Source organism: Ambystoma mexicanum, chromosome 10 (assembly GCF_040938575.1).
Source record: "Ambystoma mexicanum isolate Mex_15411 chromosome 10, UKY_AmexF1_1, whole genome shotgun sequence".
Taxonomy (NCBI): Eukaryota; Metazoa; Chordata; class Amphibia; order Caudata; family Ambystomatidae; genus Ambystoma; species Ambystoma mexicanum.
Window position 1 is genome coordinate 1,304,627,697 of NC_090932.1, and position 26,730 is coordinate 1,304,654,426.

Consider the following 26,730-nt stretch of genomic DNA (forward strand, 5'->3'; position numbering starts at 1 on the left):
CAGAATTCAGCTGGCTGTATAGTGACCGCAACGTCAAGGGCCCATGTAACCCCCCTTTTGAAGAAGCTGCACTGGCTCTCCAGCAAAGCCAGGATTGCATTCAAGTTTATGAATTTGTGTGTGTATGTTCATTTGCAATATTGAGTGTTTCTTCCCATAAATAACATTGCATTACAACTTTAATGGTCATCATGTAATGTCTGCAAACATCAGCTAAATTGCCACTATTAAAAATTCAAATCTTCTAGATCCAACTAATCTCTGCATTATCCAATGTATTGTCCATTCTTTCTCTTTTCAATACATTTAACAATTAGTGAATACTTTTTTTTTCATTACTTCAATTGACTCTCAATTCATCAATAGTTCGTTGTCCATTATCTGATCAAACTTTAGCTTATTGTTAGTCACTTGTTAATTCTCTAATTAGTCCTCTCAATCATCTTTCTGATCAATACTACATTGTCAGTTTGCTAATCTATCATCGTTTTAACTGATCGCAGATTGTGTTCTTCTCAATCCTCAACATGTTTCGCTACAACAGTAGCAGATTGGGGTGATTTATACTTTTGTGTCCTGTATTTTATATTGGTAAGGACTCAAATGGTAGTGTAGTTTCTGACCCGCAATGAAGTTAAAACCCAACCTGATTTATGAGAACCTTCTTTGAGGCAATTTGGCCATGAACATTGCAACGAATTGAGGTAATTTGTCCCTTCTCCACAAGGGGAGTCCTTCCTGTGGGGCCAGGAAGCTCCGCAACAACCTCCCTAGGGGTCAAGGCAAGTGGGGCCTCACCGGGAGAGACTCCCCCTTTGGGGACAAAGGCTCCTGCTCCTGTCATGAACTCGCTTCATATGTAAATATAATGGCATACAAGGGACTACCAAGTCCTGTCAAGTATAAAGACTGCACCTGAAGAAGAGGCTGAGGGCTGATATTCTTCACGAGAAAGAGAACGTCTCTTTAAGGAATACTAACCAATACACTGAGACGAGTGGATTGAAAGGAGAACTCATTTAGAGAACGAGAGCAGTGTAGAGGAGCCACTGAATGCCTCTGTAGGAAGTCTCGTCCCTATTCTGCCTATATGTTGGAAACTGGAAATTGTGACCTGTGCAGCGGCAGTAATGGTACCTATACCACAAAAAGCCTTTGAGACAATGTATCCACTGAACAGAGTCTATACGATGTATCCCCAAAGAGATAACGGTCTCCTGAGGGAGATGCCCGAAGAAGTGTGAAGATGTGAAAGGAGGGGGCTGCTGATGTCACAATAAGAGTGACTCACTGAGAAGTATGACCGAAGAAGGGAATGCATAGACCTTATCGAATCCGATGGCGAAGTAAAGAATCGAGAATACTTTCATGTGTGGAATGAAGAATGCATGTGTGGAAGCGCTGCAGAAAATACAAGCCGTTTTATAACTGTACAGATGCTGTAACACAAGTAGACCAAGTAATTGTAAGGGCTGACTATACATAGTGAATAGACTGCAGGCGGTGCCGCCATAATATATATAAGGAAGGCTGTTTGGCCTGGTGTCAAAGGCTAAGGCAGCCAAAACTGGTCATCAGTCCTTGAACAGTGAATATTAGACGCTGAAGCATCCCTTAACTTGCAAAGAGAGAACACCAAGAGTGCCAAGTTTCTTTACTCGAGGCAAATGCTATAAAATGGGTCGATTCACGGTCTCCTGTCACGCGAGTCCAGGATGGAAATAGAAGTGAGTATGCAGACCTGAACCTTGATAAGAACATGCTCACACTCCCTTATATTCCCAGAGGAGAAAAGCTAGTACAAGGCCAAGTTCAAAGACAATCTGAATGGCAGAAGGCATAGTGATGAGAGATGATGGGCTAATTGGGTGGGGAGGTACGGTCAAGCCCACCCACTAGCACCTGGGGTTCCAGCTTACGTGCTGCTAGTGAGTGGAATGTTCCAGAAGGGTACAAGCGTGCCAACCAATTGTATGAGGCCATAGAATGAAGGGCCTTATAGTTTGAGAGCCACTGATGTACCGTGTATCTAGTAACTGATGAGGATGACTTGCACTAGAGGAGGGCATACGTTGTCCACCTCACTGTAGAGGCCCAATCACGATGAAATCACTTATAGAAAGTATACGTAGATGTTCCCCTTGAGCCAACCACAACCCCATGTAGGTTTTCTTAATTTGCCACGTATTATGATGAGTTTTTGTTGTATAAGAATGTTTTTTGTTTTATTAAATTCGTTGAGACTATGCTGTGCGACGTCCGTTGATGTCGGTTTTAACTCCCTGTTTTAGATAATTAAGGAAGTTGGCAAAATCTCTGTTTTATTCTCAGTCAGTCTCATTATTTGGTGTAAGGTATTCTGCATCCCGTCCATCGTACGATGTGTTACCTCAATAAAAGGACGATAAGGGTTCAGCAGTACTTCTCCACGCAGGAGAGGTTCAATGCTGACTTGAGCCTGGGAAGAGGCAGAGCCATGGTCGGGACGTGGAACCCGCAAATTCCAATCTTGCTTTAAGCAGACGGAACGCGTACCAGAGTGCCTGAGAGGAGAAGAATTGGTGATGGCGTGACCCTGTGAGTCAGGTGGTCAGCTGACCCACCAACAATGCTGAGACCATCCAAGGGAAGCCGCTACAAGTGATGCGGCTCCCTGGTGAGATACCTTGGAAACCCAAAGTGCGAAGACCGCAGGCGAGGGATGCTGAGGAAGCCGGCTTGCAAGTACAACAAGTAATCGGACCGACGCCAGACCGATAAGAGTCCCAGAACCTTTTCTTAAGAAGAATGAAGGTGACGGGGGGGGGGGGGGTGGGTGGGGAATAGGTGAGGCACTGAAAGAATAACTAAGAATATAATCTAGAAGGAATAACTCCTCTCAGTACAAATAAGAAAGAAGAGTGTTTGAAACAGTGATGAAATAAGCACGAAACCCATAATGCTCATTGAAGGAGAGTTGAATACAAGTAGATTAGCTTTGTTACATATGAAAGAAATGCAGGAAGTTTACTAAAAGTTAACTCTGTTAATACAAGGAAAGAAATAACGTTCTCAAAGAGGGAGCTGCGTGAAGGCGAGAGAAGCGCAAGGTCAACCTTAATGAATATCTTGATTAAAAGAGAGATACAGAAATCCCCTAAGGAGGCGATGAACCATAGAATATGTTCCTATCCTGGATAGAAAGGGAAACTTGTGAGACGCCCAAAGTAAGAGAATGAAATAAGAAAGGGAGAACTTTTTAACAAAGCAAAGACTTGCCTAAAGTGAATACAAATTGTCTAGTGTGAGACAGGAACCATCTGAACTGATGAGTTGCCAAAGAAGAGAACATATACCATGAAACAAGTGCTAGAAGCAAAAAGCAGGCAAAGTGAGTCCTTCTGCTGTCTATTTTGTTGAGATGAGTGATGGGTCAGATGGTGGACATATTTCCTTTTGGACATTGAGGAAAAGATTATTAACGAGCACCTTAGTTATTCTTTTAGTTGGGAACACCCCATAGCTATAGCTATGGGGTGTTCCCTACCAAAGGAATAACTAAGCTGCAAGGCCTTTCTGACTTTAATTTAATGAATCTTATTTAAAATTTCCTCAGAGAGGCCACATCCTCCTCCTGACCTGTCGCAACATCCACACACAAAAAATGAGAGCCATCATTTTTGTAAATATGCAGTCCATTTTCAGTGACTTGCAGTGAAGCATTACGCTCACAATTTAGTAAACTTTGCATAGCAGTGCACTTGAGTTATTATATATCTGCTCTACAAGTAATATAATAATTACATTCAAAATGGTTACTATTGCCCACTAGGCCTTGTATGGTAATATGCTGCTATACGCTAAAAAGCGTTTAAAATATTTGTTCATCTCGACCCTCTGAGCCGTAAATATAAACACAATCTACATTTCCAGCTTCAACTGAATGATGGGTTAAGTTAGCGGTTTCTTCTTGACCTTGGGGCTAGATCTTTGAAATCCCTACCCGAGGAGAATATTTGTAGCATCAAACATTTTGCTATTTAAGTATTTAAACCTTTTTTTTTTCTTAATTTTTTTTAGCTCCGCTTTAATTCTTTTTTGCTCTCTTGCATGGATTGCTCAGTGCTCAAATACCTTTGTTGGTCAGAGTGCAGAAAGTTAGCCAAATTCCAAATCATTGCTGTTTTTCTTATTTGCTTGCTTGGTCTGCTTTCCTATTACATATCTGGCAGTGTTTTAACCTCCAATATAACACCAAATAACTGTGTATATTTTTACAATATATTCTCTGTAGTGCATTTTATTATTTGTGTATGGGCCTGATTGTACATTGATGCAAGCATCTTGGAGTTAAGCCTTCCTTCTTTGCCACAATACCAATTTAGAGAGTTTTTGTATACTAACTTGATGGGTACACTGTTGTCTGGGTAGGTCTTCCGTGATACCCTCCCTAATTAATTTGAAGGTTTGGTAGCAGGCAGGCGTTATGGCTTGAAAGGCCTTTGATCATATGATACTTTATTTTGTTTTGTAAGAGCACTTCTGGCTGCTGGTTATAAATTAGCTTTTTACTTTACGTAGAAAAGAGTCAAGCCATTCAGTATATGGGGGTGTGCTTTGGAATCTAATGAAGGTTTAGGTGGTAGTTGAAGGATAGTTGTGCTGGGAACGGGAGCATCCTCGTAGAGAAAAATTCTTACTGCATCCATGTATTAACATCTTTCTTTTTACCTCCTAAGGTGGCACTGCCCTACAAACCATATTTCTACATTGCCACAAAAAAGGTAAGTTTCACAATCCTAAACGGTGAATTTGTAGGGTGAGATACCTACGTCATAGTGGGCTAGTTTAATTTTAGGACAAGTGTGATGTATAGGATGTGGTCAAGTATGGGCACTGGCTGATGCTGTAGCTCTGGCTGGGTGTGGCTCCTTGCCCCTGTGCTGAGGACCCATGAGTTCCATATATGCTTCCAGATGCATGCTCTGGGATTAAGTGGTTACAGCATCCTGTGTTGAAGCTCAGGGTGCTGTTGAATATAGACTGTCAAACTGATAGCTGCTCTTTTGCAGAGTATCTGGATGAGGTAGGAAATGAGGCCCAGGCTGAGAATTCAGGATGTGAAAAATAGAATCTTCTTTGCTGATGGTCATGTTCGGTGCGGTATACAATCTTATATGCAGAGATAGTTTGAGAATGCTGATCCATGTGCCAAGTCTACTCTTTGTACTGATGTGACTGTCCAGTGGTTCAATTTACTGAATCCTCTTTCTTTGTGTTTGATTTTCTCCTCATCTGTCACAACAGTACTGTGAGCGGGAAGTTACTTCCTTTCTCTCCAAGAAGTTTCAAGGGAAAATAGCAAAACTGGAAACTGTTCCAAAGGAAGACCTGGACCTGGTAAGCAATGTCTGGCTTGTCCCCAATGCCCAACTCTAACCTTGGTGTTAAGTGCCCTCTCCCAAGCCACTCTCATATTCCTCTTTGCTTATTTCTTTTCCCTCCCAAAATAAAATGCTACTTTTCACAGATTTTTTTTTCCTCTTCTTTTCTTATGTCGGCTTATGATGTTCTATTAGATGAACACGATTTGTTAGCTTTGATACCCTAGCTATAACTGTTATCATTCTCAATAAGTGTCGTAGCCTTAAGATATTCGCAAATCCAAATAATGTTCCAAGGATTTTTATTAACCAGCTTCGTATATTGTTAAGAGTTGTTTTTGGCTGTTTGGTAATGTGACCAAGCGTTCTTCTAGCTGGCCCCTCATTTTCCATGGGGAATCCCTCAATACTAGCCCAGGTTTCCCTGAAACTCGAGGTCCACCTGAGCACCAGAGATTGGTAACCCAGCTGTCTACCAAATCCTCTCTACCATTGGGAGGGCTAAATGCAGATCGTCACATAACTTACTCATTCCAGGACATCCTAAGGATTACCTTACTATATTATTCCCCAAATTGTTGCAGTGAAGGATAAGAGTAGTCTCCCTGATACTGTACTCCCTTGTTCCTCCTCCCCCTCTGTGGACGTCCTCTCCCTCCTAATTACATACCTCTGTGTCTGTGTCTCTCTCCCTCTCCTCGTGTTAATCTCCCCCCTCCTTCTAATACACCTCATAAATGTTCCACCTTCCTTCCTACACACTATATCCTTCACCACTCCTTGCTCTTGTGTGCGCTCTCTCCGTACTGGCCTTCTACACTCCCACTGCTGTTACCTTCTACATTTCTCCCCTCCCATTACTATTCACTCTCTCATGATCACAGATTCCCTCTTTCAATAGGTGCCACTGTCTCTCACACACTATTTCACTTGCACTCCACCTTCCATCCTCCTCTCAGTTCACCTCCATGCCTCCTGAGCTCATCCAAACACCCCATACGCTCGGACTCTTATTGGCCTTTTATACCTGTATCTTCCTCCTTCTGATTTATCTCCCCTCATCTGCCCCAATTGGTTGCGTCTTCCACCTGACTACAGCACAGTCTACTACTGTCTTTTCCCCATGTTTGGACAATGGCTGCACAATGTACAAAAAGCCCCCTTAAGCCCTTCTCCCTCTGTGCATGCAACAGTTCACAAAGTCTGACATGGTGTCGGCCGGCTGCTCAGCCAGCACTCCCCTCCTTCCAAGCAGTGGCAAGTAGTGCAGCCCTTTTGGGGCCAGCACTGGAGTATCAGACTTGGTAGAAGCAGTCTTTTAGTTCAGCGTTCTGTTGGGCTATTTCAATACGCCAGTGCTTGCTGGTCTTGGAAGTCTTGTAATAAAAGCGAACATGTTCCATAATGGAGGGTGCATAGCATTGGGTGTTCAAGTGGTAGCTGTCATTACAAACAAGGCACATTCAGGGGTTTCAGAGATTAGGGCACTCGCAACTCGCCCAAACCACCTCTGGGAAGCTCAGGCATAGACCTTGGTAGGTCACCTAACATGTGCTGGGAGGGATTCCCGCTTCCTCCCCTCCACCCCTGACTGGGTCAAGCTGCTGAGCATCTCACAATCAGGCTGTAGTAATGTTCAGTGGTAAGGAGGGGGTAAAGGGGCAGGAGGCAGCGCAGGGTTACGATTGTAGAGTGTGATCGGGAGAGTCCCGGGTGTTGGATTCACTAAACTGGGGGAGGTGACGGTAAGGAGGGCAGGTCATTGAGGATTGAAATACTTCAGAAATAGTTATGTTGACCTTTGATTTTTCTTGTAGATCTGCAGGGATGACAGAGCCCCTTGACGTAACGTTTGTAAAGTCCCAGGGTACAGTCCTTTTATTTTACTTTTTTACTGCCATGCGCAGGATCCCTGGATCATTAGTTGGCTTGCACCATTTTCTGAATTGTTAGTTTGCTCACATTTCCCTGCGTCAATCAATATTTTGATACACTATATTGCTCTATTTACCCTATTGGTGGTATACCCAAGTTCTTTTTACCTACACATCCCTTTTGTCTTAACTTTTATATTTTATTGCTTTGCCTATTTTTCTCTCTGCAGTTGTTTCTAGGGCTTTTTTGGGTCTTTACAGGGGGGGGTGCACACTTACTTTATCAACTGCACAATACTTTAATAAAAACAGCCTTGCAAGAATTAGTTCTGGCTCTGCCATTGTGTGGCAGTTTACTGACTAATTTGAGAGAAAGCTTCCTTGCAAAATAATCTTATAAAAAGGTGAAAGCCAACGACTACCTTGCATGTGGTTAATGTTAACTTGAGATCTGTCATTCAAATTTTTTGTGTCCTCCTACGTATTTCTCATCTTATAATTATCCTTCTAGCTTTAGCTGCCTCAACGGGGGGGGGGGTACTGTATGCTGTCTCGTCAAGTCGATGCCCCTAGACTGCCTCCGCTTCACTGACACCCTCATCAGTATAAATGAAGAATTATGGCGCGCTTTGGTTCTTCACTGGACTTCGTCACTTTTGTCAGAAACGTGCTTCAATAAGTGCCAAGACTGTGGGTCGAAGATGTCGATCACCGACCCCACCACATATGTCTGTGGTGTCTTAATATCGGTCAACAAACCTCAGACTGTAACTCCTGTCGGGCGATGACCGGAAAGGCTCTGAGGGGAGCATAAAGGTAAATTGGCGGTGGGGAGGTTGCCTTTTGAAGTCTCCTTCGAAGAGTTCCAAAAGAAAATCCGAAGAGTTAAGAGATTCTCCTCGATGGAAAAGGTCTAAAAGATCTCAATCGAGAAGTCGATCGCGCCATTCTTAGTCTTCTTCTAAGAAGGCCAAGAAACCGCATGTCCAACTAAGTCGAACTCCCCAGCTAAATGGGATACATTTCGTAAAGAAATGCTCAAAATGTTCGACCCCCTCGAAGGACAAGCAGAAAGCCCATGCCCCTGTCGATCGACATCAAGGCGGCAAAGGGAAGTCCAAGAATAAACCTTTTAATGTCAACAAGCCAGACAAGCCGGAACTACATTGAGAAATCTCGATCTGATTAAAAATCGTCGAGGGCTTTGACAAGCCAGGAATCCAGTCAATTGAGGTTTCCTTTAAAAAAAAAAAAAAAAAAAGTTGGTAACTCTGGCCTAGCTAACGCCGTCGGAGCCATCAACTCCATCAAAATCCACTCCAACTTCGAAGTCGTTGCCGACGATTTCTTCAAAGTTACTCAGGAAAAGGTTGCCAAAGGAAGATTTTGTTTAAGTCTAACTTCAATCTATGAAGGCAATGAGCCTTCAGACGATAAAACACCACCATTTGGTTTACAATATGGCACCCCAAATGTGCCAGAGGAGATGATTTCTGAAGCATCTAGGTTAAAAGACTTGTATGATAACATATAATCATCCAGTGGTATAGACCCCTCTCAAGAACTGGAATTTGGTAAACCAGATCCTACTGACCACTCCTATAGACCACTAACGAGCAATGTGGTTGAATTTTCTGGTTGGAGAAGGCCTGCACCTTCTTTCGAGCAGGATGACCTGACAGATATTTTGCATCCGGGTCCCCAAAGAGATCCAATTTTGCCTTTTCACATTGCCCTACAAAAAAGAATTAAAACAAATTGGGGAAACACCAGAGACTGCAGCTGCAGTAAATAAACAGTTATAGGCCATCCAGCAGTGACCCAACTCCCCTCCACCCCTCCCCCCCGCGGTAGTTTTCTCTACCACTTTTCCTGAGAGCAACTGGTCTCCTAATCGCTTTCTGTCTCACCTCCTTCCCCACCCCTCTCCACATGAAGGGGGTGGTTCTCAAGATAGTCCCAGGAGCTGTGCACTCCTTGGGCACCAGGGCCGTTTATAGTCCTTCATAAGAAATCCCAATACCAAATCCCGGTCCGCCAAGAATTTAACATGATCCCTCCTGATTTAATACGTCACCTTCTCCATTACAGCAAAGTTCCACATTTTGGCTACCCACTCGTGTTCAGTCGGAGGTTCTCTTGCTTTCCATTTTTGCACCAATACCAACGTTCCCGCCATCACCAGAATGACAACCTTTCGCTGAGCCTTCGTGGCCAGGTTATCAAGCCCTCCGTCCAACCCAGCATGAACATCCCCAGATTGGGGTTTTTCTCCACTCCCAAAATTCACCTGACCGGTCCCTGGACCCTGTCCCAGTACCTCCCCACAGCCACACAGCCCCACCAAATGTGACTCCATGTCCTGTCTTCCCCGTAACCCCTCCAACATTTGCCCGAGGACTTCGGGTACATTGTCTTCAATCTGCTAGGGTGAGGTGCCACTGGAACATCAGTTTCAGCCGAATATGCCAGCCTAGAAAACACCTCCATAATGAGTCCCACCACTCTTGCTCGACCTCCTGACCTACTTCCGTTTTCCAGTTCGCCAGTTCCTGGGCGCTTCCTCCTCCCCTTTTTGATCAGTCTATAAAGGTCCCCAACTAGATTTCTGTCCCCCGAACTGGATATTACATACGTCTCGAAGGGGGTTAATGCTTGTGTCGCAGCAGCCCTATTTCCAGGACTTAACGCCCAATGCCTCCACTGAGCATATTGGAACCTAGCCCCCTCCTACCCCCCAACTCCAAAATCGCTTTTACATCCTAAGACTGTTTTTATCTCATCTCCATCGAAAAAGGTCCCTCAATTTGCTACATCCCCCTTCGAGACAATTCTCAAACCCCTTACCCTCCAGCCCCGGAGTGAATTGCGGGTTCCCAAAAATTGGAATGAGCGGCGACAGAAATGTGGAGATTTTAGAGAGACTTATGACCTCGTCCCACGAATCCCCGACCAGAGCTTCTAGTGGGCTGCAATACATATTTCCGGGGCCTATCTTCCCTCGGAAGCCATAGTACCTCCGCAATGTTGGGGCCCACCACCCTGTCCATTTCCCTCCAACTCTTCCCTTTGCCGTCCCTCGACCAGTCCCTCAGCACTCTAATTTGGGCAGCCCGATAATAAGCAACAAGGACCGCTTCCCATTCCCCCTCTGGACCACCTGAGAAGCATCAGTTTGCATGGGATCCTCGGTTTCTTTCGAGCCCAAATAAACAACTGTATGTGTCTTTGAACTGCCCTAAAGAAAGACTTGAGAATCTTTATGTGCAGGGCCATGAACGCGTATAGCAGCTTCGGTTTTATCACAATCTTTATGGCATTTACTCTGCCCAGCTAGGATACTGACAACGGGCACCATCTATTCAGCGTCTGTTTTATAGCTTCAAGAAGGGGGGGGGGGGAATCATTGGCGCAAAACAATTGATCAATAGTTTTAGTTAGACGTCACCCCAGGTACTTCAGGTTGTTCTTAGCCCATGCGTACGGTGATCTGGCCATAACCTCACTTGTCTCCACTTGTCAAGTGCAGCCCTAGGACTTCTGATTTGCTCCTATTTATTTTCAACCCTGCCACAACTCTGTAGTTAGCTCCCGGTCCACCTCCTCCAGCGACTTCCCTGGATTTGATAATATAAGCAGCCTATCGTCTGCAAACGCTGCACCTTTATGTTCTTTCCCCCCCCGAAAGGTACCCTCTCAATATTTTGATTAGATCTAATCCTGCTTACGATGGGTTCGAAGAATATGCCGTACAGAAGTGGGGACAAGGGGCACCCCTCTTTAGTGCCACTAGATACCAATACCGGTTCTGTGAGCTCACCATTGATCGGCAGCCTCAGGGAAGGTGTTTTGTAATTTGCAGCTATCTTCGAGATAAAGGCCTCCCCCCATGCCCATCTTGCGCAGAGTAGCAAACAGAAATTGCCATTCAACCCGGTCGAAAGCTTTTTCGGCATCCAACCCCACTACTAAGGTTGTTTCCTGTTTTTTGTTAACCTTATCTATGATGTGTGTTACCCTTCTAATGTTATTATGGGTCTGTCTTCCCCCGATGAAGCCCGATTGGTCGGGGTCAATTAACCTAGGAAGGAGCGAGTCCGACCGGGACGCCAAGATCTTCGTATAGATCTTGGCTTCTGTTGATTCAATCGGTCTATAGGAACCACAGTGGGTCAGGTCCTTCCCAGGTTTAGGTAGCAGAACCACTTTCGCCTCCACCATAGACGGTGTTATTCCCCCATTTATCCCAAATCTGTTGAAGAGGTCTGCTAAACGCGAGGCTAACGTCTGTGTGAGTTTTCTAGACTTCGTTGGAGAAGCCATCGGGGCCTGGTGTTTTGTTGAGGGGAAGGGAGGCAGTAGCTCTTGCCACCTCATCCTTAGAGATTGCCTTCTCTAGTGTCTCCATCTCCCAAGCCGTTTTCTTTGGTAACTGGCAACCCTCCAAGTATCCCTCCAAATCTGTGCCATCCAAATATTCTGACCTATAGACACTCCCATATTACTCCATGAATTCCCCCTTAATAGAGGTGATATCTGATCTCTCTTCTCCCTTAGCAGTCTATCTTTAAAATGGCCCTTGCCAGCAATCTATCCGCTTTATTACCCCTTGCATATGTACTAGCGCCCTTTCTGCTCTTCTTGTGGTAAGCATGTCCAGTTTGCTACTCACTGCCCTGTATTCCCTTTTGGGCTTAGTTGCCATTTGGAGAGTGAGCACTCTTGAGTTTTCCCTCCAAATCCCTCTCCATTTGCCTCAGTTACCTCTCCCGCTTGGCTTTTATTGCCATTATCTTGTCCCGAATTGTGGCCTTGAAACAACTCTCTGGTCCACCCCTTGTGACTCATTATTTTGAAAGTATGACTCGATTTCCTCCCTCAGTTCGTCCCCAAGGACCCGATCCCTAAAAATATGCGCCGGATACCTCCACTTCCACAAGCCCAAAGGACGGCTTAGCATAGCAAACGAGACTGACGGGCGTGTGGTCCAACAATGTAATGGCCCCCACTTCCCTTACTCTACCCCAACAGAAGGCGATAAACCCAGTCAGTCTATCCTGGATACTGTTCTATGCACGTGGGAATAAAAGGTGTACCCTCTTGCCTCGCCTCTCTTTGCCCACCAGGCGTCCACCAATGCAAGATTATCCATCAACCCCTTTAATTCCTTGGAACGCCTACTTTGCGTGGTGAAGGTCACTGCGCCCCTATCCCTCGCGGGATCCCATGCGAGATTAAAGTCCCCCGCTAAGATTATGTTCCCTCTGGCGAACCCTTCAAGCTTTCTTAACATTTTCTGTATGTAATGGACTTGTCCTGCGTTTGTAGCGTACAACGAGGCTACAGTTATACATTCACCCCATCCCTGACAAACTATTGCCAAAAACCTCCTGTTATCTGTGGTAACTTCTGTTATTGTAAGCTCCACACCATTCCTCAAGGCTAATAACGTGCCCGCTTTCTTGCTCAGACTATTGGCTTGCTGAATTCTGCTGTACCCACTTATTCCAAGCCTGTGCCTATCTCTTTCCTGTAGGTGGGGTTTCTTGGAGGGCAATAATGTCTGGGGCCTCCCTCGCCAAGAAGTGCTCTAATTTCTTTCTTTTGAGCGGGGAGTTTAGCCCCTGAATGTTTAGTGAGAGAACTTTCACCATTGCTTCCCTAGCCATTGGTATGTAGAAAGCCCCCACCCCTGCCTCACTGGGGGGTGGAGCATACCCCACGTTCAAGACCTGATTATGCGCCCAGATCTCCCCCCCACCCCCCTACCCACCTTCTACTGGATGAACTCAACCGGCCTCTGGCGCCCCCCCCACCCCCCCTCTAATTCCCTACTCGGGTGTTGAGCACCTTGCTCGTCCAGTATACCCACGTGCTGGTCCTCCCAGACCCATATGAGATCCAAGGAGTCTCCCCCCTGCCTTTGATTCGCATAACTGAGTGTGTCCCTCCCCCCCTACCCCCCCTGCCCAGGGGCCTATATTGAAAACAAAACATAACGTTGGCTTCTGTCTTGAGGATAGGCGGCCACAGTCTGCAGCGTGTCCTCCTGTGAGGGGTTTGGGCCCCTAGGACCCTGCCTGACCACCTGCTTCCTCCTCGACTCCTGCATTGGCCATTCTCAGCCTTTCCTTTTTACCAGCTCTCTCGTGGGCTCTGATCCCTCTGCATTCGCCTACTCCACCTTGATACCCAAAATATCTGCGCCTTTCTCAACCGTAGTGACTGCCTGCCATCAATCTCCAAGAGAAGGCCAAAGGTAAAGGTCCACTTTTATCTTTTTGCGCTTAACCAGCTCCTGAGAAACCGGGTGCCTTTACCTTCTTTTATTCAGCATTATTAGGGATGGGTCCTAATATAGCAATACAGCTGTCCCATTGTATTTAAGGTCGTCAGTCTGTCTGGCTGTCCTCAGAATATTTTCCTTCTGCTTGTACTCGTGCAGAGCTGCCAAGACGTCCTGGGTCTGGCCCCCAGCTCAAAGCGCTTCAGGCTCACCCTATGCACTCTGTCCACTTTTATCTCCTCCGGGTTCGACGGGGCCAACAGGGATGCAAATATCTTAACAGTTTGTAGTAGGTCAGGCTCTGCCACTGCCTCTAGGAGGGCCTTTATTTGAATATTAGCCCTCTGGGACCTATTTTCAAGGTCCTCTGTCTGGATTTAAAGATTGTGCGTAGCATCAGCCAGTTGCACCATCATATCCTTCGAGCTTACAGTTGTCCTCGGCCAGTTCCTGTAGGGCCCTCTCATTAGTATCCACTCTAGCCTCGATGCCATGCAGCTCACGCTTGATTTCTTTTGTTTCCCCAGACAGGTCCTCCTTCATTATTTCCAGCTGTGTCTGCATCGTGTTTGCCATTCTGTCACCGAAGTCCCGAAAAAATTGCTTCATGAATCTCTCGGTGACCCCTTGTTCGACCTGTCGTGGGGCAGCTTCCTCACTCCTGTCTTCCCCCGCTTCCACCTCTTGCCGAGGCCCTCCATCCGTCTTCCACATTTTCTGTAGTTGCCCCTCTCCACTCCTCCTTTCCCCGGGGTCTGGGCCTCCTTCCCTCTGTTCCTTGACAACGCCCTATTGCTAGGACTCCGGGCTCTCTTATCCAGGACTCCTTCCCACCTCTCCTTCCTTCCCTCTCTCCTCTTCTTTCCTCTTAACCGCTGTAGTTTCAGAGATTCTCCTCCTAAGCTTCCGCGTGGATCTGAGTGGGGATTCCACAGGGATCAGCCCTTATGTGGATACCTCCTACAGCTGATGGCTGTCCCCCACCACCTGCTGTGACTACTTAGGTGGGTATCCTCCCTTACACTCCCAGGGGGGTAGCCGCCCGTCTGCTGTCAAGTGATTCGCCTCTTTGCTCAGTCGCATGCCTAGAGCGCTGCAATGAGGGCGTTGTTCCGTTGTGCTTTCTGAGCTGGGCTTCCCCCTTCTCTGCTCGCAGCTTACTTATTGCTCTTCTCGCTCCTACCTTCTCCTCCTATCTTGCTACTTGCGGGGGGGGGGGGTGTCTGCTTCCATAAGGGCCGCCCTCTCTTCGGCCCTGCTTCCCCATGGCCCTGCCGCCCGATGGTTTGCGTCCCCTGATGTGCCTAACCTCTCGTCGGCACGGTAGTGCTGCTCCTAGGTACGGCACGCCTCTCTCCCCCTCTCCAGCACCACCACCACAAGAGCACTCCTTCTGGACCCGGCGATCCCGCAAGTCTCACACGGGATGGTGGAGGGGTGGCCCCCGGTCCCGGCTTAACGCAACTCCTGGGTGCTCCCCCTCCGTCCTGCTGCTGGATTATAGTTCCTCGCCGGAGGGCTCTCCACTAATCGTACGCCTCCTTCCCCTGGACGCCGCAGCCCCTCAACGAGGCTCACTCCCTCCGATCAGAGCCGCCGCTCATTCACCCCCTTCCTCGCCACTTTATTGGCTGCTCCTGCAGTCTATTGCCACGTGGGTGGACTCCGCCAACTTTGGTCCCCGCCACGGCTCATGGACCCTCGGTCTGCACCTCCTCCCACTAGCTTCTCGCCCAGGGAGCAGTGCTGGAGTTCTTTCGTCTTCCTTCTCTGCGGTGCTGTGCCACCTCCACCTCTGCCACAAAGGTCGGACCGCTGCAACTCATCTCCCGAGGTCCGGCGTGCACACCGGACGGGGCCGACGGCTCAATTGTGACCTCGCTGGGCCATGCGAAGTGCGGCCGCTTCCACCCTCGCCACTATCCTGCCAAACTCACTCCATTTCGCAGTTTGCCGCGGCGGCGGTTCGTGGTGTTCCTGGAACCCGGTTTCTTCACCTGGGGACTGCCTCACCTTGCGCTTATCACTGAGTGCCAAATCGTGTCTGGGGAGGGGGATTTAGTATCAATTTAAGCTGTTATGGCAATGAGGGATGGGGAGCACCAAGTCAAGGTGTTCCCAGAACGGTAGGCATCTTGGAATCTCCTCACAAGAAAAATATTTACCTCTCGAAGTATGGCTTTGAAATCAACTAACACAACCTGTGAATTGTCAAAGTTTGCATTTAACCCTGTGGGACTGCGTGGCTATGGCGGCTGACCACATCCCAGATGGAGATGAAAGAGACGGCTGCCTCCAGTCAGCTCTGGACACTGCAGATCGCATCAGCAGAGCCATGTCAACTAGCACGGTTTTGCACAGATTTGTGTGGTTGAGGAAGTCCGGATTTTTATTTGATTTTTTATTTGTAACGTGCTCGTACATGAGTGTTTCAGAGCGCGACAAGGCAAGGGAGGGGTAACTGGGTTAAACTGGGAGATAACAGAACAACAAACTTACTAGGCCCAGTGACATTGAGAACGTGCAAGTGCATGTGCACCGGATGTGCAGTCTAGACTCCTCAATATGCCCTTTGACAGATCGAGACTGTTTGGCAGCAAGGCTGATGTAAGTTTGGAAAAGCTGCAGACCTCGAAAGCAGCAACTAAATCTTAGTGCCGCCATTAGACAGCCTCAACACTCCTACTCCGTTTCATCATCTTGGAGGGGCAAGTCCTTTTGATACTACTCTGTTGGAAGATGATGAGGTCAAGCCAGTCATAGAAGTCAGAGAAGATTCCCTCGTGGTTGACGAGGGAGCAGTGCTAAGTCATCCCAAGCAGCGGCAGTTTTGCCCTCAGCCACCGCTTCAGCCGTCTCAAAACCACTGAGGCCTTAACCCACAAGAACCCGGTGGGAGGCAGACTTTCTCAGCGTTAGAAATAATGGCCGGGAATTTCTTCAGATGCTCGGGCACTGGAAACCGTAGCCCAAGGTTACTGCCTTCATTTACTAAAAAGGCCTTCAGATCATCCATCGGGGAACAACTCTTACAATTCTGGATCCACTCCTTGTGCAGGAAATGTTGACCCTGCTAGAGAAAGGTGCTATAGAACCGGTACCTATGGCGGAGAGGAATAAGGGTTGGTACTCCCCGTACTTTCAAATTACCAAAAAGGACTGAGGATTGAGACTCATCTTGGATTTAAGAAACTAGTTCCTCAGGAAGGACAATTTCAAGATGGTTACCCTTTCTCAGATCCTTCAGGCCCTTCAACACCAAGCCTGGATGGTGTCCTTGGACCTTCAGGGTGCTTACTTTCATGGAAAACTAGCTCAGGACGTCCTTCAAGAGATCACCTTTGGGGAACACCTCAAGTGGATCTGTTGACGACCAGTGTCAACCGGAAGTGCGAACTGTTTTGCTCCAGGGAATTTCCTCCAAGAGGAGCTCTAGGGGACGCGTTCTTGGAGCACTGGGAGTTTCCACTCCTGTACGCGTTTCCTTCAGTCCTTGTCATTCTTTTTGTGGTCAGGAGGTTGAGAAAGGCGGGAAATCCATGATTCTATTTGCCCCGGATTGGCCAGGGGGAAGTGATACCCGGACCTTCTGGACATGGCCATCTGCCCTCCAATGCGTCTTCCGCAAAGAGAGCACCTTCTCTCGTGAGCGGAGGGTTGGGCTCTCCACCCTGAGGTCAACACTCTCCACCTGCGCTTCCACCTCATGTTAGGAGCATTCAGACACTGTTCGTCTTTCGTAGGCAATTAAAAACTTGTTTGTTCTGAGCCCGATTCTCACTCCTCCCTCTCTGGTAGTTGGCTGCCTTTAGTGCCTTGATGCCTTCGGGTCTTTGCTGCGCTTTATACATTGGCATACAATACAGGATACAAGGATTGGGACCTCCCGGTTGACGTAATGGAGATCTTGCTTTTGGCCAGAAGGCCAGCAACAAAATCTTTGTACCGCTGCCATCGGAACAAGTTCAGCAGTTTGTGCAGGGGTACGAATGTGGGTCTGTTTCTTTGTGATACACCTATGGTGCTTTCTTTTTTGTTACATCTGGCGAATCTGGGGCTCCAGATTGGAACAATTAAAGGTCACCTGGCAGCGATGTCTATTTTCAAGCACTCTTCAGAGGATTCCCATTTTAAAATCCCTCTGATTGTTTAATTCCTAAAGGGTCTTACTAACGTATTCCAACCAGTTCCTTTCCTAGTCCCTATATCGGATCTTAACCTGGTGTTAACATTTCTAACATGCATCCCTTTTGAGCCAATACATTCATGGCCATTAAGACTTAACTTTGAAAACTGTTTTACTAATGGCAATAACGTCAGCCTACAGGGTAAGCGAGTTGCAGGCACTTTCCAGTAAATCTCTGCATGCTGCTTTCTGTAAAGACCAGGTTGTTCCCCGGGTGACACTTTCTTTTCTACCTAAGGTAGTCTGCGACTTCCACTTTTTCCACTTCTATTTTCTTTGCATCAGACCTCAACCATTATACGGTGCGCTTTCTCCTAGAATAAAATAGCTACAGATGCCCCTGGTTAAATCAGTGTTGCACATCAACAGACTAAAACAGAACCCTTACAAAAATGTAAATCCTGGTTGTGGGACCACATTTCAGTGGTTGCTCTCCTGCTCTCAGGGATACCATGCTAGAATTTCCATTTCCTCACCTGTGAAATAGGGTACCAGTTCTTGTGTCCTCAGAATGTTGCACTGCTGGGATGGCAGGCAAGTGTTGCAATTTTACCTAGCTGTCTGCAAGTCCGCTTTACAACAATCTGCGGTTTCGGGTTGCCATCCCTCGACTGACTTTGTGTTGTGGAGGCTTTCAAAATTCAGAAAATAATCCTCTGAGGGGCGTATGCACATGCGGTCAGAGCCAAGGCAGCATCTGTGACTTTGCTGAAACCAGTAGGGCAGCTACATGGCTAACGCTTTTTGCTTTCCTTAGACATTACTGCATGGATACTAACTAGTTCCAGGTCTGATGCTGCTTTTGGAAAGTCTGTTTTGAACAATCTCTTCTATGCTAGTTGAATTTCCTTCTCCCGGATTCTGTTGGTGTTGTGCAATCCTACAACCAGGTTAGAGAAGTTCAAAACAGAGGGGGGTCTGGGAAACTCTCTACCAGCACAAACAGAGTCCATTGACTTGTTCTTGGATGGAGGGCCCCTGGGAGAGTCTCAACCAAGTCTTTAGCTCACTGTTCTTTTCACAGAAAAGAAATGTCCCCGCATATCAGTCTTTGTCCTGCCCAGGTGCTGCATGTGCTGCAAACTCATCTCAGAACAGGTTATCATGCCATGTTCTTTCTGGAGAGGAGCGCCTCCTACCTTTTTTGGTAAGTTTAGAAAGTGGACTGGACATGTCAAGAAAAGGCAACTCACTGTAGTCTAGGGATTCCTAGTCCTTGGTCCCTTTTCTTCCATTTCTTGTGCTCCCTTTTCTCCTAGTACACAGACCCTCTCTCCAGCACCCATAATGTACCTATTTGGTATCGGAGTTGATGTGCGTAAAATGGGGACTGACGGGTGGGGTTAGCAGGATGGAGCCAGGCCCGGTAACTGTGCCGAGGCGATCCTTAGAAAAATTAAAGCTGAAGGCTCATTTTGTGATGGAAATGACCCTTCCCTGTCCCTATGAAAGGATGCCCATTTAGTATCGAGGAAAAGGGGGACAAAACCTAGGAGTACAGTAGTCTGCTTATATTTTATTTTTTGCATTTTTATTATTGCATTTTAAAGCGCTCACACAGCCCGTGGGCATTGAGGCGCTGTTACAGGAATAGTTTTTTATTTTTGTTGCATAGTTTTGTCTTAGTTGCGTATTTATATTGCGCTTAAATACCCAGAGGTTTCTAAGCGCGGACCTTAGGATCGAACCTATGTTGCTTCGTGTCGTCTTTCTTCCAAGGCGAACACGTTGCCGCTGAGCTATCCTCCCGGGACATCTCTCTGGTGTGTAACTTTCTTTTTTGCGTAGGTTTCTTTAGAATTTGGCAAAAGCCCACTGTTAATCAGTGCATTAAACCTGAGAAGAAAGCTTTGTGACTAATCGGGTCCATTCATTCCTTCTCCCCAGAGGGGAGCTACCAGTTTTGAGACTAGGGAGGTGATGCCCATTCCACAAGTGGGACCTCACTGGGAGTGACTTCCCCTTTGGGGACAAGGACTCCCATTCCCAAAGGGAACTCCCTATTGAGGACACTTTGTCTGCATACATGGGACTGCCTGGCATTCAAAACAAAACGCTGTCTGTCTGTTTGGCTGTAGGTAATGTGGAAACCAACACATTAACTGAAAATAAAGGAGATATCACTTTAAGAAGACCCGAGTATGAAAACGGGACAAGGAGGCCCAAACTGAGGAGCGAGGACGGTATGCAGTGGATGCCCTCTGATGTCAGAATGCCAAAGAGGGGCGGAGCGTAGTACGGCCGCAGAGCCTGCAGCACTCCAAGAAACTGGAAGGCAAAGCATAGATGCTGAAGGACTGGCGTAGCAGGCAGCGGGAGAACTGTTGTCGGGACGGAATTGTAGGAACCGTCCAAACCGATGACGTGACCACAGAGGTGACGTGATGGGCTTGGGGCTCTTCCAACTACGTTGAAACCTGGATTATGGGAAGCAAAGGACGGTTTCCACCAGCCGCAAGCAAGAGCTCATGAAAGAGACAGTACATTTAGAGAGGAGATCATCCTAAGGAGTGTCTTTGGGATACGAGACATTTGCATATTATAGACTAGTGAAACCAGAAAACCATGGAAGTTGACAAAGGCAAAAGGGAAGCCGCCAGAAGAGATTCTTTTGGACCCAATTCAGTTAGTAGTATTAGTTGTAGGGTCAGGTAGCTTTAGGTTGGAACCGAGGACATTTTTGATTTTGGACTTCCTGACGATAAACAAGCACCTTAGTTTAATTTAGTTAGGTAGGGAATTCCCCTATAGCGATAAGGCAAGATGGGCCTTTTTTTATTATTTTAAATAAAAGCACTTAAAAAAGGTCTGTGTTGTCTGACTCCTTCTTCTTCCGACCCACCATATATGGTGTTGGATGTCGTCCAACTGATAGAAGTTGGGGACTCGTGCTATTCACTAAGCTAAATCCAGCAGCTAAAAATCCTACTGTGGCCACCGAACAGTCAATAGGTTTTGATTTACAAAGTTTAGAAGACATACTAGTCCCTCCGAATGCGAGACGATTAATACCCACTGGCTTAGTCTTGTACCACCCCAAGGTACCTACATTAGACTTGCCTCAAAATCAGGACTTGCATGGAAACATGACATGGACGTCATGGCAGGGTTGATAGATCTTGACTTCAGAGGCAAAATCATTACACAACCAGGGGAGTAGTCCATATAGTGTTAAGGATGGGGGGAAATGGCACAAGGAATTCTGGAACAGGCCTTGTTTCCCCTTCCCAAAGAGATGGCACAACTAGGAGGGAACGAAAGAGCCCCGAGGGGTTTTGGAGAGGCAGACTTCCATAGAACAGAGTTTCCCAGAGAGGAGGCAGAAGAAATGACACCCCTTCTGGCTCTAGCCTTTGCCCAAAGAAACGATCTGGCCCTTACTGAGGCCTTTGTGAAGGTGATAACAGAAGAGTGGGCATAGCCAGGCGAAACCTTTTTTTTTTCTTTCGGAAGAAAGGGTTGCTGTATAGGGGCGACATTGGGAGGGATGGTCTACTCCGAACGCAGTTGGTGGTTCCCCGGAGCCATTGAAGGCTTGTACTAGATTTGGTACATTCCCACTTGACGGCCGCTCATCAAGGGATTGGGAAAAGTCTGTTTGGTTGTCCCCAAGTTCTAACGGCCTGCAGTCTTTGCTGAACATTATGTCTTGGCGTGTGATGTCTGCCAGAAGACTGCAGCCACTCTGGTTCCCCCAGCTCCTTGCAACCCGTACCGATTTATCGAGGTCCCTTTCTCTAGAATAGCCATGGACATAGTTGGCTGCTCGAAACATCTAAGCTGGGGAATAAATACATTAATTTTATTGATCTGGGACTATGCCACCTGATATCCCGAGGCATTCCCCCTTCGCAGTAAGACCAGCCAGCAGATTTTTGAAACATCTACTTCCCTTTCTTTCTAGAGTAGGATTCCTGAAAGAGCTTCTTATTGACCAAGGCACCACATTAATGTCCCATCTGATGCAGGAGATAAAGGAGTTACTCAACATTAAAACCCTGCGGACATCCGCCGATCATACCCAAATAATCTGGTTGGGCGAAAGGTTTAACCAAACACTGAAAATAATCCTACATAAATTGGTAGAAACCGATGGAACGATTTGGGACATAATGATTCCCATGGCTTTATTTGCAGTTTGTAAGACCCCTCAGGCCTCCCTCAGATATTCCCCTTTGAGTCCCTCTATGGGAGGACACCTTGAGATATTTTAGACCTGCAGAAAGAAACGTGGGTCTAGAGAAAGGAAGATATCTTTCACAGACTGATCAAAAATGGAGAGCCCGTAAGGCGGCAGTAAGAGAGATTGTGAAACACCAGTTAAGCCAACCCCAATAATATCATAAGGCAATCTATAATAAACACACTGTGGACAGGTCCTTCTTGGTAGGCCAATCTGTCCTAGTAATCCTTCCAACCTCTGAAAATAAGATGGTTTCTAAGTGGTAAATCCATATAAAATCTTGGAGAAAGAGTCCCTTAAATTACTTGGTAACGTCCGAAATACCAGCTATATCATATAAAACTACTGAAGGAACGGAAGGTAGACCCTAGCGAGACCACCATGATCACTATGGCTGCCCTCCTCACTGACTCTGAAATAGAACATCAGTTAGATTCTTCCATCATTACCCACATCTCAACAAGATCTTATTGACTTACGATCAGTTTCCTGAAGTATTTTCAGAAAAACCAGATAGTCACTAATTATTTCCATTATATGCGAACACCTGCATGGAAAACAATCAACCTAAAGCTTTTTCGAATTCCTGAAGCCAGGAGGAAAATAATCAAAACGGAAATGGAGATGTTCAAGGCTAATATCGAGTCCTCAGAGTCTGTATTAGCAATCAAATGGGCATTTGCATTTGAGATACTACCTTTTAGAGTCCGTTTTGCATTTTCATCCGAACAGTTGTCAATCTGTCCATCTACAGTGAAGATGGTTATGTACAACTGCCAACGATTAAAAAATGTTAAACTCCAATTATTTAGTTTACCTTTGTATTTTTTGTTAAATTGCAGTTGGAGGGAGAGTGGATTGACATGGAAATAACATATTTTACTCTGAGGTTGTGATCAAGCAAATTGTACATTGTTATTCTCTGATGCAGCACTCCACAAAGTGACTGCAAAATCTCCAGCTGCGTTGTCTTCCTCAATTCTGGTCATTTAAACTGCATGCTACATGATGAGTCCAATAACCGCTGGGGCGAGCTGACAGAAATGGCATGGGAAACTTATTAATGGTTGAAAAATTACCAAGTAGAATTTGTAACAGTTTAAACATGTACTGGCTAAATCATGGAATTAATGTGCGCTAAAAAGGGGAGCGCAAGTGTGAAAATCGCAGCACACGCGTGCCAAAGCAGTGTACGCAGCCGTTTGTCGATTCATGGAATGCGCTGCGCGTGGTTTACCTGAGATGTGCGCTGAATCCGCGTGTGGCGCACAAGTCATTGCGACATCCCGAAGGCTGTGCGCGAGACGGCCAGATAAGGCGCACACAGTGCAGAGCACATACCTAAAAAGGGAGCGGAACACGCGCAATGGGGAACACGTGAAAATGTGGGCGTTGCGGTGGAAGTACCGCTGCTAAATCCTTGCAACGCCCACACGCGCTCTAACACGTATTCATGGAATCGAACAGGGGAAACCTGCGTGCCATAAAAGAGGCACTAATCTGGAAACACGTGAACCAGGCGGAACCAGGCGGAACCAGGCGGAACCAGGCGGAAGCGGCGCCGCGCAACATAAAAGTGCGCGCAAACAAACAAGCTCATACGCTACGATGAATGTACCGTTCCTCGCAGCAGTGGTCGTGGGACACAGCAGCAGGAGGAGGAGGATAGCCAGGCCCCACTTTTTATTTTTTATTTTTTTTTATTTATAACCCAGGACCAGCCTTTTTGGGATGCCTGATGACCAGGTGTATGGCAGGTACAGGTTTCCACCCCATAACATCCTAGAATTGGTTACTGAGTGGGAGGATGACCTCACATCACCCACCTTGTGCTCCCAAGCACTGAGCCCCTTGGAAAAGGTGCTCAATGTACTGCATTTCTTGGCTACTGGGTCATTTCAGCGGAAAAGTGCCATAGTTGGGGGTGTCTCAGGCCACATAGCCACGCTGCCTACACCAGGTGTTGGCAGTCATGACTGCAGCCCCTCTCTGCAGGCACATATACATGCCCAGAACACCCGCAGAAAGGCAGGCCGTGGTCCAGGACCTTTACGGGGTGGCACACTTCCCCGAAGTGCTAGGTGCCATTGATTGCACCTATGTGGCTCTACGTCCTCCTAGGGCCACTGAACACATCTATCGAAACCGCAAGCACTGGCATTCCATCAACGTGCAGGTTGTATGTGATGCCAAGGGAATCATCACCTCTGTATATGACAACTATCCAGGGTCCAGTCATGATAGTTTTATATTCAGGATGTCACCCCTAAACCGGGACCTGGACCTGGGAGGCATGGCGACACAAGGCTCATTGGTGAGTACAAATGACCCTGCACATGCATGCATGTCGGACACTGACAAATGACAAAACCCAACTGACAGCCATTATCTCCTCCCCATGGGACAGTGCCTACCCTCTGAGCACCTACATGACGCCAAAACGGAACCCCACCACACCACCCCAGGTAAGTTACAACGCAGCCCACATTGCAACCCGGGGCATAGTGGAGCGCACACTCGGAGTGCTGAAGTCATGTTTCCGCTCCCTTGACCGCTCTGGTGGCCAGCTGCTATGTGCGCCCCCAGAAGTGTGCAGGATCATAGTGGCAGCATGTGTCCTGCACAACGTTGCAACCTGGCGGGGCGGGGCGGGGCGTGTCGGTAGACATGGTGCCCTCCACATCCCCAAACACATGCACGGCTGCTCCGCATGGGAGGGGAAAGGGCACGTGGTGAGGCAGCCCGTACCCAGCTTGTGGCTACTTTTTTCACCTAAAATCCCACCCCTGTGGGGTGCACACAGGCCTGGCACATATCAGCTGACCATGGATGATGACAAAAGGACAGTCAACTGTCACAACCATACCACCCTGAGATTGTTTTCCTGGAAGTGCTACATTGTGTGCTTCCCTAGCTACTTGAACAAACCCAATGCTGTGTCCGTAAAAGGCACATATTCATGCTGCATGAAGGACTACCCCCTTGCAAAACAGCACATCCAAATAGTGGTATGCCACCAAACCCCATCTCAGCCGCCCAAGACACCATGGCATGGCATGGCATGCAATGTCAAAGCAACGTCAAAGCAACCAAATGAATGCACAACATATCACACAAGTGTCACAGAGTGCACCGTCACAAATGGGAACAGGCCACAGATAATTCCCTGTCACTTATGAAAAAGAAACCGCACACATGAACAAATACTTACCAGGAAGACAAAACATTAATACAGGACCCAACAGTGGCAACGTATGACAGTAACCAATCACAATAGTGTAAATGTCACAACCTGACAAAGGCAGCACATCGACCCCTTCCATCTCCAGTGTGTTGCTGGTAGGCAAATGTGGCAGGGTACTGCATACAACATGAACTGCATCTGCAATGGAGATAGGCAAGTTAAGACATGAAGAAGCTACATGCAAATATGCATAATGGGCAGTATGGAATACAATATACACATGAACCATCCAGTGGAGAAATCCACAATCTCTACTTGGGGTGTTTACACAGTATGGACTACAGACTGGCCACACAACTGATGGAAGCCCAATGCCTCTGTGTAAGTTACTGACACCCTTGCGAGCCCATGGAAAGGGGAAGCAGGAGTGGCATATGTGTCTGGACCCCAACCTTCAAACACAGGACAAGCCTGCATGGGCCCAGCTGGAACACAGTGGATGCCTACGGGTGCCACACAAAGCAACAAACTGTACCATGAATGTACAATATGAAAAAAGCCTTAATCAACAAAAAAGGAAAATAAAAATAAAATAAAATAAAATGAAAATGAAAAATGGCCATGGTTCGACCGGGGGGGGGGAGGACCACCCAGGTGGGAGGAAGTACAGGGTGCACCCAACACCCACATGCGTGGATGTTGAGAAACAAAAAAACCTCCATGGGCTCATGGCCTGCACGGCTACCCGATAGTGGGAGAACTGTCATCACCCTCTGGAAGGTGTGCGTGGTATGGGAGGCAGACCACCCGAAGCCCTGGCTTGCTCCTCCATGGCAGCAAGCATGCGGGTCTGAAGGGTTTGGTTCTGCAGGATGATGGTCCGAAGATCCCCATGCAGCACCTCATGGGTAGCACGGACTTCTGCCTGGAAGGCTGCACGTGATGCCCGGATCTCCTCACGGGTTGCCTGGAGCTCAGCTGAGATTGTGCGTGTTAGCTGCTCCAGCTGCTGTTCTGACCTTGTACTCTGGGACACCAAGTGCAAGCAGAGTAGTTCTGAGGGAGGTGTTTTCTACCCTCAGGGCATCCCTGTGGGCCTGTGCCTCTGCAGATATGGCTGTGCGCAGAGCCTCCAGTTCAGCCCGTCAGTCCCTGTTGGTGGCCAACATGTCCTCCCTGTGTGAGCGGCACGTGGACTCTGTTGCCTGCTGCTGGAGCTCCACCTGCCTTTCTGGGGGGAGAATGGAAGTGGCCACCCTATCCACAGCCTGAGCCATCATCTCACACGATGCCCCCTGTTGTTCTGCAATAGCATAAATGGAGTTCTCCCACACAGTATTGCCCGGCGGCGCACTGCCACCACGTTGCCGGACACCACACCTGTTTGCCCCAAGGTGACGTTCACCTTGCTGTGCTGGCACTGCCTGAGGCTGCAGGACTGCATTCCTCCTTTGATCTGCTGCCCCAGGAGTAGGAGAAAATATTGGGGAGTGTGACCCTGCATCTGTAACCGCCACAGGTGGACATTCCAACACTGAATGGGCCATTGAGGGGTCTACCCCCCCAGTGCAGGTGCGTTGGACAGAACAGCATCCCTGCCAGAAACACTCACCTGCGACGGGACATTTGTCTCCATGTCTGATTCAGCACCTGA

At 47.4% G+C, this 26,730-nt stretch overlaps 1 protein-coding gene across 2 annotated transcripts in view; it reads left to right on the forward strand.

Moving 5' to 3' along the window:
• Window positions 1-26,730, forward strand: part of POLE (DNA polymerase epsilon, catalytic subunit) — an 867,587-nt gene that overhangs the window by 102,390 nt on the left and 738,467 nt on the right. For both annotated transcript variants that reach the window (XM_069619327.1, XM_069619326.1), the window contains exons 4-5: window positions 4,719-4,763; window positions 5,287-5,379. In XM_069619327.1, coding sequence (XP_069475428.1) covers window positions 4,719-4,763; window positions 5,287-5,379 — 138 coding nt within the window. The remainder of the gene's footprint in view (window positions 1-4,718; window positions 4,764-5,286; window positions 5,380-26,730) is intronic.